Below are 17,861 nucleotides of genomic sequence, written 5' to 3'. Positions count from 1 at the left end.
GTCTATTTTCAGATAATAGTTCATTATCTTGAGACAATAATTCATTATTTTGAGATACTGTCTCATTGTTCTGAAATACTAAGTCATTTTTTTGAGATAATTTATTATTTTAGATCCTGTCTCATTATTTTGAGAAAGTAAGTCATTAGTTTGAGATTTTTTAGAGATTGTTTTTAGATACTAAGTCTTTTTTTACTTTATTTTTCCGAAAGCAAACTTGCTATCTCCGTCCCGAAATAATGACCTGCTATCTCAAAACAATGACTTGCTATTCCAAAATAATGACCTAATATCCCGAAATAATGAAAGAGTACCTCCGATAATGAATTAGTATTTCAAAATAATGTCTTACTATCTCAAAATAATGTCTTACTATCTCAAAACAATGTCTTACTATCTCAAAATAATGTCTTACTATCTCAAAATAATGTCTTACTATCTCAAAATAAAGTCTTACTTTCTCAAAATAAAGTCTTACTTTCTCAAAATAAGGAAATAATACCTAAAATAATGAATTACTTTCTCAAAATAAGGAAATAATACCTAAAATAATGAATTACTTTCTAAAAATAAGGAAGTAATACCTAAAATAATGAATTACTTTCTAAAAATAATGAAATAATACCTAAAATAATGAATTACTTTCTAAAAATAATGAAATAATACCTAAAATAATGAATTACTTTCTAAAAATAATGAAATAATACCTAAAATAATGAATTAGTATATCAAAATAATGAAATAATACCTAAAATAGTTAAATAATATTATTTTTATTATTATTATTATTTTCTCAAAATAAAGAAATAATACCTAAAATAGTGAATTAATATCTCAATATATATATATATATATATATGTATATATATATATATATATATATATATACATATATATATATATATATATGTTTAAGCTGCTTTAAAAATATATATATTTTTAAATAATATTATTATTATTATGATGACTTATGCCAGCGTTGTTGCTTCTGATTGGCGGAGGGCGCTGTCAGTCACCGCGGAGTGGGCGGGGCTAGAGGAGAGAAATGGCGAGTCTGTCCAGCAGCGAGCCGCAGGAGATGGAAGGTGAAATATAATAATCTGATTATTGAATATCGGTTATTAATGCGCGTGAGTGTGTGTAGGGGTGTGTGTAGGGATGTGTGTACAGGTGTGTGTGCGGGGTGTGTGTAGCTGTGTGCAGCTGTCAGTGTTTATTATCTAACCGCACACCATTCATTACTGTTTACCTCCTTTAGCGTTAGCATTAGCTTTAGCACTAGCTTAGCATTAGCAGGGTGTGATGTTTCTACAGTCTGCTGTGAATTAGAGGGATTTTATTTAATAAACAGCGGATTTTAGCTTATTGTTAGCCTTTTATATTTGATTGCAGGGGTTAAATCGAGTTAAAATTGTAAAATAATGAAGTTAAACTGCAGTAAATATCAGTAGTGTGTGTAGAATCTGCTCACAAATAGAGATGCACTTAAACATTCTACACAGTAAATGAGAGAATAGTGAAGTGATTTATCAGATTATGAAGGTAGTAACTTAAAATCAGTGATAAACAAACCAAAAATACTCTGCGAAAAAGCATTTAGTTGCTCTTATCTGGGGCGGTCCTGATGAGTGCCAGTTCTATCATCATTATAATGTTTTTGATGATCTTTGTGTTGGCTGCAATTTTTTTCTTTACTTATTTAGTTGAGTAGTTGTTGCTTCTCATAACCTGGATTCGAACATTACTGAAATATTCACTATTCACTGTATACCTGTAACTCTACCTCTTCACTACTTTACTTTAACTGATGCTCTCAAACATTTACATTAAGAGACAAGAAATTCAAGTAATTAACTCTTGATGAGTTCAGCACAGCTGTTAACTGGAAGCCTGAATTCCAAGCTGACTTAGAAAATATATCAAATTTAAACCATATTTTGTTTTTAACACTTTTTCATATGTTTTTTTTTTACTAATCTACATCATTAATCCATATGTTTAGTATTATTCTACAACGCTGAACTAGTGCTGGGCGATATGGGTGCTGGGAAAAATCATATATCACGATAACGATATATATCTTGACAAAATATGACAAAATAATATCATTGCTACATTTTTTTTTCAACTTTATTTCAAAGTGACTGGCTTTTGAGAGATTAACTCATTCAGTGTGGACTACTTTAGGGACTACTTTTTTTCGCATGACTTCCAAAACACTGCCTATGTTTCCCTCCACCAAGTTGATGATAGGTGATTTTTTTACACCAGTTTTCAGACTAAAATCTTCTCAGAACTCAGAACAGGTAAATAAGTATTTCCGGCATCAGGCAGTGAATTCACAACCTTTTGGTGTAGGTACTTTCTGTGGGGGCGGGGCTTAAAGCTTCTGGAGTTTGCTTCCAATTAACCAAAACTCTGCTCTATTTTAAAATACATGTATTTTTACATGTGATCTAAATTATTCGAGTTATTAAACTAATCTGTGGTGATGTTTTTGTGAAGTTGACAGGCGAGGTGAATCTGAAGAGTCAGGAGATGACGAGACCAAGAGGAAGAGTCTTAATGGAGAGGTGGAGCTCGATTCCCAACAGGCCTCCACAGGTATCGATTCAGTTTATCACGATACAGCTTTGAATAAAAATAAGAGAGAACTTAAAAATGAGGATTTTCTTTGATTTTACCTTATTAAAACCTCTGGAATATAATCAAGAGGAAGATGGATGATCACAAACCATCAAACCACCAAACTGAACTGCTTGAATTTTTGCACCAGGAGTAAAGCAGCATAAAGTTATCCAAAAGCAGTGTGTAAGACTGGTGGAGGAGAACATGATGCCAAGATGCATGAAAAAAAAAACTGTGATTAAAAACCACCAGGATTATTCCACCAAATATTGATTATTTCTGAACTCTTAAAATTTTATGAATATGAATTTGTTTTCTTTGCATTATTTGAGGTCTGAAAGCTCTGCATCTTTTTTGTTATTTCAGTCATTTCTCATTTTCTGCAAATAAATGCTCTAAATGAGAATATTTTTATTTGTAATTTGGGAGAAATGTTGTCTGTAGTTTATAGAATAAAACAACAATGTTCATTTTACTCAAACATAAACCTATAAATAGCACAATCAGAGAAACTGATTCAGAAACTGAAGTGCTCTCTTCATTTTAACGTAATAATACAAAAAAAAACATTTATTTATAGAATCTGAAGTAGAACCGGAGAGAAAAAAGGAAGAATTCTAGGTTCTTCAGTGTGAACTGTGTTCACTGTCGCTGTGCAGCGCCCTCTATTGGTGACGTATGATGTGACATTTTCAAGGTGGAAAAGCACTATAGGACATAACAGCGTAATAGTGTACAACACTGCCCTCTAGTGGTTGTGGTTTAAACACAACACTAAATGAACCCCTTCTGACACCAATCTTTACAGCTAAACTAATAATAAAAAAATATATAAAACAAAATATATTTATAAAACATAATTTTTGCTTGTATTTGTAATTTTTTAACCCTTATTCTCGATTTTTGCTGTTTCTTACAGTCCCAGAGGAGTCGCCTGTTGATATGGACACCATAACCCTCGACCCTAATGAAGAGGTGAGTCTTAATATTGGTAACAAAAACTAACAAAACTTGTTACAGTATAAGGTGCACTTAAAGCGGCAATAGTAAGGAACAGGGGTGTCGCCATGTTTCCCTTATAGTTCAGTAGGTCTCACCAGTGGAAGGCGAGACCAGTAAAGCTAAGCTAAATTAAGAAAACTGTAATTAAAACCGTCACAATACCATTTTTTTGGGGTCGATACATCATCCCACAAACGATTGCGATAAAAAATATTAGTGTCATTTTAAAACCATTCAAATTCCACTGACAAAATGATAATAGAATAGCATAACCTAGCAATTATACTCTTTTAAATACAATAAAAAAATAATATTTTTAAAAATATATATATATTTTTCCTTCACCTACTGCAGTCCACACTTATACTGTCCACTGTTATATATGTGAACAAACAATCAAATGAACACAATAGACGATATCGCAGACAATTATCAAAAATGATTGCGATCATATCCATTTATTGTACGATAAATCGCTAATGTAATTATTGTAATAGTTATTTAAAAAAAAAACATTTTAAGACGAGTGCTGGATGTTAATCTACATTTCTAGGTTTCTCTCCTGAAAACTGTTTATTTGAGTGAGTAAAGAGCTTCTGTTTATTTACAGTAAGCTCAGATTTCCAGATTTAGACTAAGGCTGGGTGCAGCAGCATTAGCATTAGCATTAGCGGCAAACTGCTAATGCCACCCAACAGTGCTACACTGAGGAACCCTGAGTGTTCTGGTAAGCCAGGGTGCTATTAGCTAGCGGTAAACATGCACAATAAACATGCAGAATACAGTTACACTATACTCACCTCTGAATGGTGAAAGAGCTAGCGCTTAGCACTGTTAGCGGCTAATGCTAATACTGCTCCAGCCTTAGTGTTGGAGACCAAAACTGAATCTCCTGTATATCTCTGTACTTCAGTGGAGTGTCTTTACTGCTCTTTAATACCTGACTGATAGAATTCATACATAAGGAGCACCGGATTATAAGGAGCTCTGATGATTTTTATGAAAATTAAAGGATTTTAAAGAATTTTAAGTTCACTTTATACTTCAAAAAAAATGCTTTTTGACTGTAGTAGAAATAAACTATTTTAAAACTAATTAAAATGGAGTTTTCCCATTGGTTTAGGAAAAGTTTGTTTAGGTTTTTAGTAAAATTATTAGAGTAAATTAAGAGAATTTTTCATTTTCTGTTCTATGTAACAGGATGTGGATCTGGTGCACTGTCGGATTGGGAAGATTGAAGGGCTGGAAGTTTTGCAGAAAGCCAAGGTGATTTATTTATATTTCATATTCTGTGTTGTTGCTTTTAAGAAAATGCTAGAAACAGCATTATAAAGCATTGTTTTTAGTGATACAGCTGTGAAAATGCTTGATTTTAATAGAAATAATGTGTTTGTGTTCTGTCAGACTCTTTCTCTCAGACAAAACCTGATTAAGAAGATTGAGAACCTGGAGAGCCTGTCGTCTCTGCGGGAACTCGACCTGTACGACAACCAGATCCGCAAACTGGAGAACCTACAGGCCCTGACTGAGCTGGAGTCAGTTATATACACACAGTGCACTCTATATATACACACTATATACTACCAAAAGTTTAGAAACACAAATATTTCACACTTCTACTCTTTAGTGATAAAACTCCTGCATCCGGACTCAATTAAAAAAACAGGAGGACCAGTGAGTTTTTAGGTTTTTAGTTTTTCTCGGTCACATGACATTGTGGCGTTCAGTAGCTCCTCCATTTCCACTCGCTGTTGTGGTTTTAACGTGGAACTGCACGCTCAAAGTGTAATTACGGTGCGCGGCAGTGGACAAATATCTATTTTATTAAAGGCGAGGAGACGAAACTCAGAGATGTGCGTCCGGACAGGACTAAAATTACCGGAGGAGCACGGAGTTCAGAGAAAAACAGTAGATAATTCAGCCTGTAATTTACTCAGAGGACGTCTGAGAAATAAAACACGTACATGATCGTTCTGGACGGGAATAAAAAGAGGATAAAAAAAAAAACATAAAAGAGAAAATTACCCAGAACCCCCTGAGATACTAATCCCATCTGAATAGAGCTTAATACTAAACTCATTCAAACTACAAAGAAAAACATATGGAAATATTTAATAAACTAAAAAAAAAAGTTAAACAAACCAGAATATGTTTTCTTCAAAAAGTAGCTCCTCTTGTTTAGATGATCAGTTTTACACATCTCTGCTGGATTTTCTCAGTCAGTTTTATGAGGTAGAGTCTCCTGGAACTCAGGCTTTCAGTTAACAGCTGTGCAGAACTCATCAAGAGTTAATTACTTGAATTTCTTGTCTCTTAATAAAGTGTTTGAGAGCATCAGTTAAAGTAAAGTTGTGAAGAGCCATCAAAAGACCATCAAAAACGCTATGATGATGGAACTGGCACTCATCAGGACCGCACTGTTGTACAGGATATGTTGATCAGAGTTACCAGTCCAGATAAGAGTATCTAAATGCTTCTTCACAGAGTATTTATATATATTTTTGGTTTGTTTAACACTGTTTTTAAGTTACTACATGATTAATTATGTGTTCCTTCATAATCTGATAGACCACTTCACTATTCATTTAATATGTAGGGGGAAAAATGTTAAAATTAAAACATTTAATGAGACGTTTAGGCTATAGTTTTACACTGCATTTTTAAAAATCTGGCACTATATCATGCATTAAGCATTTTATGAACCTGATGCATCATTATATCCCCGTATTAGTTGTATGTGAGCGGTTATATATATATGTTTTATATCTGTATTAATTATTAATGTGCTGGTTGTGATTGTGTGTAACAGGCAGCTAGACGTATCGTTTAACCTCCTGAGGAAGATCGAGGGGTTGGAGAGATTAACGAAGGTGAAGAAGCTCTTCCTGCTGCACAATAAGATAAGCAGCATCGCTAACCTAGAACACCTCACAAGCCTTCACATGCTGGAGCTGGGGTCCAATCGCATCAGGGTGAGTTCTGACATATTTACATATATATATACATTCTATAAATTAGAGTGCAAGAACATAGAAGATCCATTAATAGTTCCATTAACCACCGTGCAGCTGGATTTAGGGCGTGTCAGCGTGTGTCTTTGCTATCGTAACGACGGGAAAAGTACATCCTGCGTGTACTAGGCATGTACTAATTGTCTTAATTAATGATGGGTGTGGTTAATTAATTTTGGGCGTAACATGAAATAATAAACCAATCAGAGTGTCTCTTGCTCATCATTCTCTTTAAGAGTAGATCAGGTGAGCTCTGTCTTTGGTGGATTGCTATTGTAACGGTGCAGCTACCTGGACGTGTCCAACAAACTCTTCTCAGCAGAGGAAACTGAGCTGCTGGTTGACGCTGTGAAGGAGCTCCAGCAGCTCATTTACGGGAACAGCAATGTTATTTTATTTACTATTCTGTTTATTGTTGATGTAAAAGTTGGGTTTGTGCACACCGGTGTTGCCACGATAGCGATGAGCGTCTGACTGTTGGCTGTTATCAGGGTTCTAATGAGTCATTGGAGCTCCTGTGTTTTCTGTTACCAAGATAAACAAGCAAAACTCCAGAAATGTACCTGAACACACCTCATTTCCAGAACACCACGCCCATCAGTGTAGATATATTCTCTAGATATAAGCTCTGCTGCTCTAACTGCTAGTTTCAATTTTCGGGATTTTTAAAAATTTTATTTACATGCATTTACTATTAAGTTACCAAAACCCAATAGAAACAATACTTTTCGATCGCTGACATACTTCTTTAAAAAGCCACTAACACTAACAGCTGAAATGTGTTCCTTTGACGTAAAAAAAACAAAAAAAACTATCCCGCTTAAAATGTTCAGGAAACTTTCCTAACTCTTAAAACTGACGTCCAATCACCTGCGTCTCACTGCTATCAGAGACACTCTGCTGCTGTTGCAGCTCAGCCAATCAGCTCTCCTTTCTGCACCGCCCCTAAACCCATACATCACCAAGCACCACTCCCAAACTACCACTCCTATTTTTTTTTTATCCTTTTTCAAATTTAAGCAGAGGGTGGATTCAGCAGTTACTTTTTAAATGTGAGTTGAAATTTGTGTCACCCCACAGAGGATGTGCTACGAGAGAGAGCACATGCATTTCTGAGGAGCTGAGAGATACACAAGATATTGTGCAGATGTTGTGTATGTCTAGAAATATTGTTTTAATGTTATTTTTGAGCAACACACATCACCTGTGTCTTCTCTCTTCCAGATCATCGAGAATCTAGACGCTCTTACCTCATTGGATAGTTTGTTTCTTGGCACGAATAAAATCACGAAGCTACAGAATCTGGATGGTCTGCACAATCTGACGGTCCTCAGTATTCAGGTACTGTTTTTCTGTCTGTCGGATAGTAAAACATCACCTATTAATAATATATATATATATATATATGAAATACATATATATATATATATTTTTAGTATATAAGAATACAATTTTATTTTTAATGCACACAACATAAGACTCTAATACTCAAACATAGTATTTATAAAACAATGAAATCGAGTGATCTGAAATATGTAAGGGATATATATTTTTTATATATGTTTATTGTATTGAAAGCTTGTGTTTAACATTTTTATTTTGTATTTGAGATTAGGAGTGCCCCATATCGTATTGTATTGTACTCAATAATATATTTTTTTAATATGTTGAATGATTTCATACTCTAAAACATATGGTTTCATATCACCCACCCCTAATTATCACATCAGGGTACTACTTTATTATTGTTTTTGCAAAAGAAAAATTTACACTGTTCTCTTTTCCCATTATATATCTACTAGAGACAGATTATATCTGTCCAGTATCATTTATTTTACTTTAATCCTGTGGATATATGGAGATATATGGAGTGCATTATTATTATTATTAGTATCATAACTCAATGATTATTCTGGATCATTGACTTCTGTTACAAATCTGATAAAAGTCTTGGATTTTTTAAACTTTTTAAATTTTTTAGTGTTAAAATATTCATTAATGTATATTTTTTTTAATTTAGTGTTTTGTCATCATATACTCGCCAAGAGTATCGCTATCGCAAAAAATAACAAGAAATATTGTGATATTATTTTAGGGCCATATCGCCCACCCCTATTTGAGATTAACCTTTTTTTTATATCACAAAACATCCCTAAACAGAAAATTTTAATAAACATAAATAAAAAGTAAAAATGAGCTTTTATTACGTTGCTTTGTTGGCACTATGGTGCTGTTTTTTTTTTTTTTTTTTTTTTTTTAACATATATGTGTATACATATAATCTCCCCTCCCCTAATGCAGTGGGTGGGGCTAAGATACTGTTTCATTGGCTTTTAAACAATTTCATTGGCTGGTGCATGGTCTATTCTCATGGACAGGAGGTCTCAATTAGCGTTATGTGCAACACAACTTTAAAAAAGTAGAAAATACCTGATACGGTCTAAAAGGGTTCACTTAATTCTGTTTTTTTTAATTATTTATTTATTTTTATTCAGAGTAATCGTATCACAAAGCTGGAGGGTCTCCAGAACATGGTGAACCTGAGGGAACTCTACCTGAGCCACAACGGCATCGAGGTCATCGAGGGTCTGGAGAACAACGTAAGCCTAACGTTTCACACTTTATTATCTAAAATATAAGAGGACACCTTGATCTCTTGTGACTGAATGCAGTCAAATACTTACAGCAATGTGAGAATATGAACTCTATTAGGCTACGTTCACATTACAAGCCACATCGCTGAAATCTGATGTTTTGCTCAGATCTGATTTGTCTATCTTGACTGTTCACATTCACTGTAAATGTAAGTGATCTGTATCTGTGTGTTTAATCTGAACGAATCTGTCCCGGAATCTGTCCCTCATATTAGAGAGAGGAGAGACTCGTAGCTTTATAAAGGGAAATGGATGAGTTAGCAGCTCATATGTGGAGCATCTTTTGCTGGAGTGGAGAAACAGGAAACAGCTGATCTGAAGTTCATGCTCAGGTCCAGGAGGTGAAAAAAGGACAGGCAGTTTGCTTTTGCTGTTTTTTTGTTTTTTTTTGCAGCTATAGCTGCACAGCTGCACCAAGAGATGATGTGTGGGTACGAGAGAGAAGCACGTAGCGCTAATGCTAATGCTGACGCAGAAATTCTGCATGATTTGACCGTTTACATTCATAACGCATGTCCGTGGATCGGATATGTATCCGATTTAGGACCACATATATGAGAGAAAGTGACTCAAATCAGATTTTTAAAAGATTTCACGGCACGTTCACACAGCCATGAAAAAAAAAAATCAGATCTGAACCACATTGTGCAAAAAATCTGATTTGAGTTACTTCAGCCTAGTAATGTGAACGTAGCCTTAGAAGTTCTTCTTTTCTGGACAGTAGAAACTTCAAAACTTCAGTAGTTACTCCAGCAAAAGCAGGGTAAACTCCATAACCATATTAACCATATTTTTCGCACTATAAGGTGCACCAGATTTTTCGCATTAAGTTGCTTTATGCAACACTAGTAAGGAACAGTGGTGTCGACATGTTTCCCTTTAAATTCAGCGAATCTTGCCGTTGGGTGGCAAAATCTGTGAAGTTAAATTAAATAAACAGAACTGTAATTCTTGTTAAAAAAAAATGTTAAAATAACTTTTAAAGTGAAACGAGTGCTGGAGTAAGCTTAGATTCCCAATATTTTTCACTAAGGCTAAAATAAATGCATTAAATCAGATTAACATTCATTTATTTCAGAATCACTGCTGTGTGTATGTAATCCCTCTTTCGCTCCAGGTTATTTAATAATTCATAAAGCTCAGATTTATCCTCAGGTCCACGTTTGTGTTTTATTTTCGTCTGGTTTCCCAGAATATCTCAGAGAGCTGAGAGCTTTTATCTCCTCCTGTCTGCAGCTCTCAGACTCTATCGTTTCTTCTGTTCTGTTCAGAAAAAGCTGACGACCCTGGACATCGCGGCCAACAGGATAAAGAAAATCGAAAACATAAGTCACCTAACAGATCTGCAGGAATTCTGGGTAAGTGTCACTTTTTTATTTTGATTTTAGATTTATTTTAGATGACTTCAGTGAGCAGCAAATTCCTATTTTTTTTCTTACTGTAAAATGCAAAACCACTATTACATTACATAATATCACTTTTTACTGCACTTTTTAATCTATCTATTGAAGAACAATTGAATTTAATTTTTGATCTCTATTGAATTTGTGTCAGAATTGCACACAAACCTCCTAAAAATGTGTTAAATCAGCTTATCTGCATATTGTATTCCACTGTGTGCGAATGTGCTGCGAAAGTTCAAAAGCAAATCACAGTGCACAGGATTACAGTTCGTCTAGGAGCACTACGGAATTCGTGCATAAATGAATTGAAATCACTGTCCAATCAAAACTATCTACTAAAATTTGGGCAGGGATTAGGAACTAGTTAGAAACGAGAAGTCAGCTGTACTTTAAACTTTTTTTTTAGAAAAAATGTCTTTCGCGTTAGGATATGAGAGGAAATAAACACTCTATTCTAATTCTATAAATTAAGCCCCGCACAGTTACAGCCCCTCTCCAATTTGAGTAGTGGGTTCTGATTGGACAGTGATTTTATGTCATTGTGGAATGTATTCCTCAGTGCTCCTAGACGAACTGCAATCCTGTGCATTGTGATTTGCTTTTGAACATTCGCAGCCGAAATAATGCTGTTGAGCTGATTGCATTTTAAGTGTAATTCTGACACAAATTCAGCATTTGGTTTTGAAAATGTAAATTCTCGTGTATTTTTTTTTTTATAAGGAGTTCCAATGGAGTGAAATGTAATGTAATTCCTTTTACGTAATATTTTATTTTATTTTATATTTTTTTTATTGTTTTTTTTTTTTATATACAGATAAACCTAGTTTGAACCATTTATTTGTCATCTGTAGTTAAATTTTTTAGTAGGGGGAAAATATTCGATTATAATCGAAAATCTGTTTTTTTGTGGGAAAAAAAAATATTATATATCGTCGCTGTCCAATGAAAACACTTATCTCCAAAACAGCAATTTAACATGAGAGAGAAAAAACCTTGTAAACTTTCAATGGAAGTCGATGTAAAAAGAGTTTATTTCAGGTCATTTTGAAGAGTTTCTATTGGTCCGTTCATCAAGAAATTTTGGCACAGTGTAAGGGACAGTTTGTTCAAATTATGTAGTAAACTAAATATTGACAAAAATGGAGATAAGTGTTTTTCATAGGACAGCTACGATATTCTTCTAACAGTACAGTAACTCACAAACCACAAAATCCCAGTCATGCAAAACAAAACATAAATAAATAAATAGTATAAAGTAAAAATACCGTGATATACTTTGAATCCGTCAGAAAATATACATTTTAGGTCAGCACTAATTATTATGTTCTGCTTCATTAATCTCATTAATACTACATATCGTTCTAATGCCGATGTTCAGCATAAAAATGTCCTTCACCACCAAATTCCAGACATTCTGAATTATTTTAAGCCATTTCCACATATATTGTCTCTTTATTCCTTTTTTTATTACTCGTTTTCAGATGAACGACAACCAGATAGAGAACTGGAGCGACCTGGACGAGCTGAAGAACGCCAAAGGTTTAGAGACGGTGTATCTGGAGCGGAACCCCCTGCAGAAGGACCCTCAGTACAGGCGCAAGATCATGCTGGCGCTGCCCAGCGTCCGGCAGATCGACGCCACCTTCATCCGCTTCTGACGCCCCGCCCTCCTGCACTAATACCCCCCCAGTGCCGGCCCTGCCCACCTCCCAGAACCTTCCCAGAACCCTCCTAGAACCTTCTTATTAGAACCTTACGTAGATCTCTGAGGACTTAGTCATTTCGTAGCTAGCCGTTAGCATGTGAACGAGCTGTGGGTCTGTTATTATGGGTTTCTCTCAGATTGAATTAACAGATGAACTCATGTAACCTAAATATCCCATAATTACATGATTATATGATACGTTTTCCTCCTGAATGGCAGCAGATGCTTTAAAATATTAGCTCGATGCTCCATATTCATATGGGAACTTTGCTTTATTAGCCTGTATTGTTGACTGTTGAGTATATTGTGTGGAGATTAGATTAGCACAGATTCTGAATATCTCCAGTCATTTTGAATGGGAGTTAGTGTTCTCCTCCAAGCGTGTTGAGCCTCTAGAGCTGTTAACAGCAGCTTGAGAGGAAAACTGTTGTTCTGTTTTAGCTTTTCCCTTCATAGAAGTATCTGGTAGCAGCATCGTTTGACAAAGGGAGTCCAAGGTAATGGGCGAGGTGACGAGTACATGATTTATATTTAACTTCAGGCCTTAGGCCACACCCACTTTGAGTTAAAATCCGAACACAGATGGAGATAAGGATATTTTGAGCACTAAACGGAAACAGACAGATTAAAAGTAGTTTTAAGAACATGGTACACTGGAACTGGTAGCATCGTGTGCTCTATGGAGTTGTAGAAGGTGGCGATATTGAAATTTACTGAAATTTGCTGATTTTTATGTTCACTTTTCCCAGGTAATAGTGAGAGATATGATGACATGATATGATATTATTATACATATGAAATATCTCCGTAACTAGAAATTACTAGTGTAAGACTCTGTGCAATTTTAGGCCAAATCATGGACTAAATGTTACTTTTAATGGGAAATCTCCATTTCAAAATGCTGTGTAATCCAAATACTAGGCTTAATCCCTCATTTTTTGAGGGCATTTTCCATTTGTGCAAAATTCAAACCAACGAGCTTTGAATTGTAGTTTTACACATATCTCACCTCCTTTATGATCTCATAATTCATAGGATCTGGAGAGACATTCAGGGGGAATATATACTATATACACTAAATTTATATGGTTTATTATACAGCTCTGTAAAAAATGAAGAGAGCACTTCAGTTTCTGAATCAGTTTCTCTGATTTTGCTATTTATAGGTTTATGTTTGAGTAAAATGAACATTGTTGTTTTATTCTATAAACTACAGACAACATTTCTCCCAAATTACAAATAAAAATATTCTCATTTAGAGCATTTATTTACAGAAAATGAGAAATGACTGAAATAACAAAAAAAAAAAGATTTCAGACCTCAAATAATGCAAAAGCAATATTTGGTGGATTAACCCTGGTTGGTTTTTAATCAGTTTTTTTCATGCATATTGGCATCATGTTCTCCTCCACCACCAGTCTTACACACTGCTTTTGGATAACTTTATGCTGCTTTACTCCTGGTGTAAAAATTCAAGCAGTTCAGTTTGGTGGTTTGATGGTTTGTGATCATCCATCTTCCTCTTGATTAAATTCCAGAGGATTTCAATTTGATAAAATTAAGGAAAAAATTCATCATTTTTCAGAGCTGTATAATAGAATAAATGTTTACCGCAGGTTGTGATCACTGTTAATTTAATTTACCCTCCTAATGGACCCACAGCACCGAACGTGAACTTGATGGACGTCTACAGAAGGACGGACGACCTCAGAGATCTACAGAGCTCCATATTAAAAATCGCCTCATGTGTTTCTTCACACAAAAACACTCCAGCTGCTCTTCCTCCTCTAAAACCTGCTTTTCCTCACTTTCAGAACAAATAAAACCCACGACACACTCGCACAAAACCCTGTGCATCACCCTTTACTCCCTCACACACTCACACACACTCTTCCCTCACTTATGCTATCGTATGAAAGGCTTCATTATTCTTTATTTTTAGCTAAGGGTAGCGACCCTGCAGAGTGTGATGTTACATTACTCTATAAGGGAAATATTTAAATGCACTCAATCACTCACTCGCACACACACTTACACACACACACATATGCTTTGTGTTAGCACACAACAGAATTAGGGCTGGCCCGAATCGTGTTTAATTTTTTCGTTGTTAAAACCACCCAAAAATCATATTAAGTGTTGGTGACGATGTATTTAGGCCTTTTTACACTAAGTCAGAAATGTTATAGTTGCCAAAGAAATGCACGTCAAAAATTTCACTCAAAAATCATATTAATGATTAATGATATTAATGTATTTAGGCCTTTTTACACTGAGTTAGATTTTTACAGACCTGAAAAATGTGTCAAAATTTAAAATCAGATTTTTACAGACAAAAAAATGTTCATTAAAATTTAAAGTCAAATTTATACCAACAAAAAAATGCATAGCAAAATTTAAAGTCGGATTTAAACAGACAAATGATGTGCGTCAGAATTTAAAGTGTGATTTTTAAAGATCAAAAATGTGCATTAAATTTTACAAAAAAAAAAATGCACATCAAATTTAAAGTCAGATTTTTGCAGGCATAAAATGCATATCAAATGATCAAATGATGTGTGTCAAAACTTAAGGTGTGACTTGACCAACAAAAATGACATAAATGAATTAAAGTCAGATTTTACAGGCAAACACATAAAATTAATAAACGATATCTTGAGAAAGCATACATTTAAATTCCTAGTCAAAAATGTATTAAACCTAAAAATGCATCAGACCTCGATTTGGCGATTTTATATAGATTCAAAACATGACTTTTTATTACAGTTTGGTTTTCATATATGAACTTAGTAGATTCTGAATTTTCTCCTAATTCTCTTAAACTCTTTCAAGAACTATAGGATGAGCCCTATAATAGTAAAGTGGTGTTAAATAAGGGTGCGAATGAACTAAAATAATTAATTTAGTTGTAAATTACAACCGAATATTCGACTGATTGCACGATTTGGGCCAGCCCTAAGCATAAATATGTTGTTTTAGTTTGGTACCAGATCAGAAAAGAGGGTATTATTTTTATTAATTTATTTTTCAGTAACCTCTCTATGAGATTTAAGAGTTTTTGAGCTGGAAAAAGGTGGAAAAGTGTATAAAGCAGGTGTTTTATTAAGGCTGCGCTCACTTTGCATGGCTGAGAATTTAGCTAGATAATTAAAATCACCCGAATAATCGCGTGGTGAGCGTTTTAATCGACGGTTGAATCGTAGCTAGTTAGCTAGCTAGCTAACGCAAAGCTAAAACGCTAAAAACACACACTTTTGTGGTGTTTGAGTGGATTTAACCAGGTTTTTTGGTCGTTTTCTTATTTGTTCAGCTGTTGAGTCTTAATTGAAGGTTGAATGAATCGAACATTTTCTATTTTTTACCTAAATTAAACGATTTGGAAGTTGTTAGCATCGTTAGCTTCTCACACGAATTATCTTTTCCACCTTAAATTCTGCCGAGCTTACATTCTGGCGCCTGCATTTAAGGTGGAACGGATAATTTGTGTGGAAAGCTAACTCCAGCTTGAGTAAAACTAATAATTAGGTCAAAATAATCACTTTAAATCAAATTTAAAAGCTACAATAATTATTTTAAAGATGTTTTAAATCAGGATTAAGCTGTTCTGGTTCGTTAAGACATCTGTATTTAAAAGCCAGATTTTTCTTTAAATTGAAAAAACAAAACAAAAAAACAGAAAACTGTTCTCTATTCATCGATTAAAACGGTTTAAAATCAGTATTATTCATTAATGCGATTTTAACCAAAAGATTACTGAATTTGCGTATTATTTAGATGTTTAAAATGTACAAATTGTAGCTTTTAAAAATATTTAATAGCCAAAAAATGTGAGCGGGTGTTGATAAAGGTCAAAATGGGCATATACATACAAGAACTTTTATTTTGGAAATTGTAAAAAAAATAAAAAATAAAAAAATTAAGCTGGAGGGTCTTTAGCGAATAAGTTAAAAGTCCCCGTTAAATTGATTAAAGGAAATGAGCTGGGTGATGAATGGTTGCGCTGGATCGTTTAACTATAAGAATTAATGCAGTTTTGATCTTTAAAAGAATAGTTTGGGCCTTTTTTTTTTTGCAAATGCTATAATGTAGCCACTAATTTGCGAAATATGGTAATTGTACCAGTGACGTCATGCTAATTGGTGGCTGCTAAGGTGTTACATTAGCATGTTTTGCGCAAAAGCTAGTCCTTAAAATTGTTTTATTTTTTTTTTCAAGGATCTACGTTAATACAACTAAAACATCGCAGGCCGTTCCTTCCTCAAACACACCAGTTGTATTTAAGATCTGTTCGATTAGTGTTTTTTCCAGACTTTTATTATATTATTTTATTTTTTATTGTTTTACAAGTGCTCGGTTTGACTGTTTTGAACTGAATGTATTATAAACAACGGAATAATAAACTTAATTTGAAAAGTGATCATATTTGTTTGCCGTGACTGTCATTTCTAATTTTATAATACTGTATTTAATATATGTAATATTATCCAATATATATATGTAAAACATCCAATCCTATAATCATATAATATGGTGTAACCAATTTATTACACACAGTGCACAGAGCACTACTTTTATATTACTCTGCAGAAGTATAAAATTAACTGCTAAACATGAGTGAGTGAGTAAGGGTTCTTCACAACTTAAAATAGATTACTATAGGTATTAATAGGATGACAGAATTGTTTTAAAAAAAGTCCCTATGATTTTGTAGGAATGTAGAATTCACATTTTAGAGCTTTAATGTTTTAATGTTTTTCTAAATTCATTTTTGACTTGCATGGGTGATTTAATAAACTAAAATGCTGTATAATAAAAGTAGTTTACTGTCTATACTGCTGAACAGTAGTCACAGTATTTACTTTACTAAAAATGGCAAATGTGTAAAGAAAGAGTGAATTACAGCAGGACTTTGGGCCAAAGTCAGAAGATTATTAATTTATTATTTATTAGTACATTTATGTGTTAACATTGTTATTGACAGCACTTATATTTATTTGTCTATTTATTTATTTGTGTTCATAATAATTAAATATATTCTACAGTCAAGTAAGTGTTGGAATTTTAATAATAAGTTGCATTATTTGTAAAAATGTATTACCATAGACTGTAAGCAGACAGAAAAAATAAACAGCAGTGAGTGATTGAGTGAGTGGCGGAAAAACGAAATGTAGTATGTTACTGTGAAGATAGATAGATAGATAGATAGATAGATAGATAGATAGACAGACAGAGAGACAGACAGACAGACATGGTCTTATTTCTCATCTGATATGAGGAAGCAACTTATTTCTGTTTTTTACATGGTATATATTGAATTAAATATAATTTAATATTATATTATTATAATTTAATAATATAATAAATAAGCCAAAGGTCAGATTATTATTATTTTTTATTTGTAAATTTGATTTTATGGATAAAATATTTACCACATTAAAGGTATTTATCAATAATACAT

The 17,861-nt window shown here is 33.7% G+C and overlaps 1 protein-coding gene across 1 annotated transcript; it reads left to right on the top strand.

Moving 5' to 3' along the window:
• The first annotated feature begins 986 nt into the window (after positions 1-986).
• ppp1r7 (protein phosphatase 1, regulatory (inhibitor) subunit 7) lies at positions 987-16,820 on the top strand. Its single transcript, XM_022668378.2, has 10 exons — positions 987-1,085; positions 2,506-2,604; positions 3,548-3,603; positions 4,831-4,896; positions 5,035-5,165; positions 6,440-6,602; positions 7,866-7,982; positions 9,137-9,241; positions 10,567-10,653; positions 12,180-16,820. The coding sequence occupies exons 1-10, from the start codon at positions 1,046-1,048 to the stop codon at positions 12,354-12,356; spliced, it is 1,041 nt and encodes a 346-aa protein (XP_022524099.1). The 5' UTR covers positions 987-1,045; the 3' UTR covers positions 12,357-16,820.
• Positions 16,821-17,861: the final 1,041 nt, after the last annotated feature.

This window comes from Astyanax mexicanus, chromosome 4 (genome assembly GCF_023375975.1).
Source record: "Astyanax mexicanus isolate ESR-SI-001 chromosome 4, AstMex3_surface, whole genome shotgun sequence".
In the NCBI taxonomy this organism is placed as follows: domain Eukaryota; kingdom Metazoa; phylum Chordata; class Actinopteri; order Characiformes; family Acestrorhamphidae; genus Astyanax; species Astyanax mexicanus.
This window is presented reverse-complemented; position numbering and strand designations above follow the sequence as displayed.

Coding starts and splice junctions, on each gene's coding strand:
- ppp1r7 (XM_022668378.2), top strand. CDS start 1,046: ATGGCGAGTCTGTCCAGCAGCGAGCCGCAGGAGATGGAAG. Junction 3,604..4,830: donor CCCTCGACCCTAATGAAGAG/GTGAGTCTTAAT, acceptor TCTATGTAACAG/GATGTGGATCTGGTGCACTG. Junction 4,897..5,034: donor AAGTTTTGCAGAAAGCCAAG/GTGATTTATTTA, acceptor GTGTTCTGTCAG/ACTCTTTCTCTCAGACAAAA.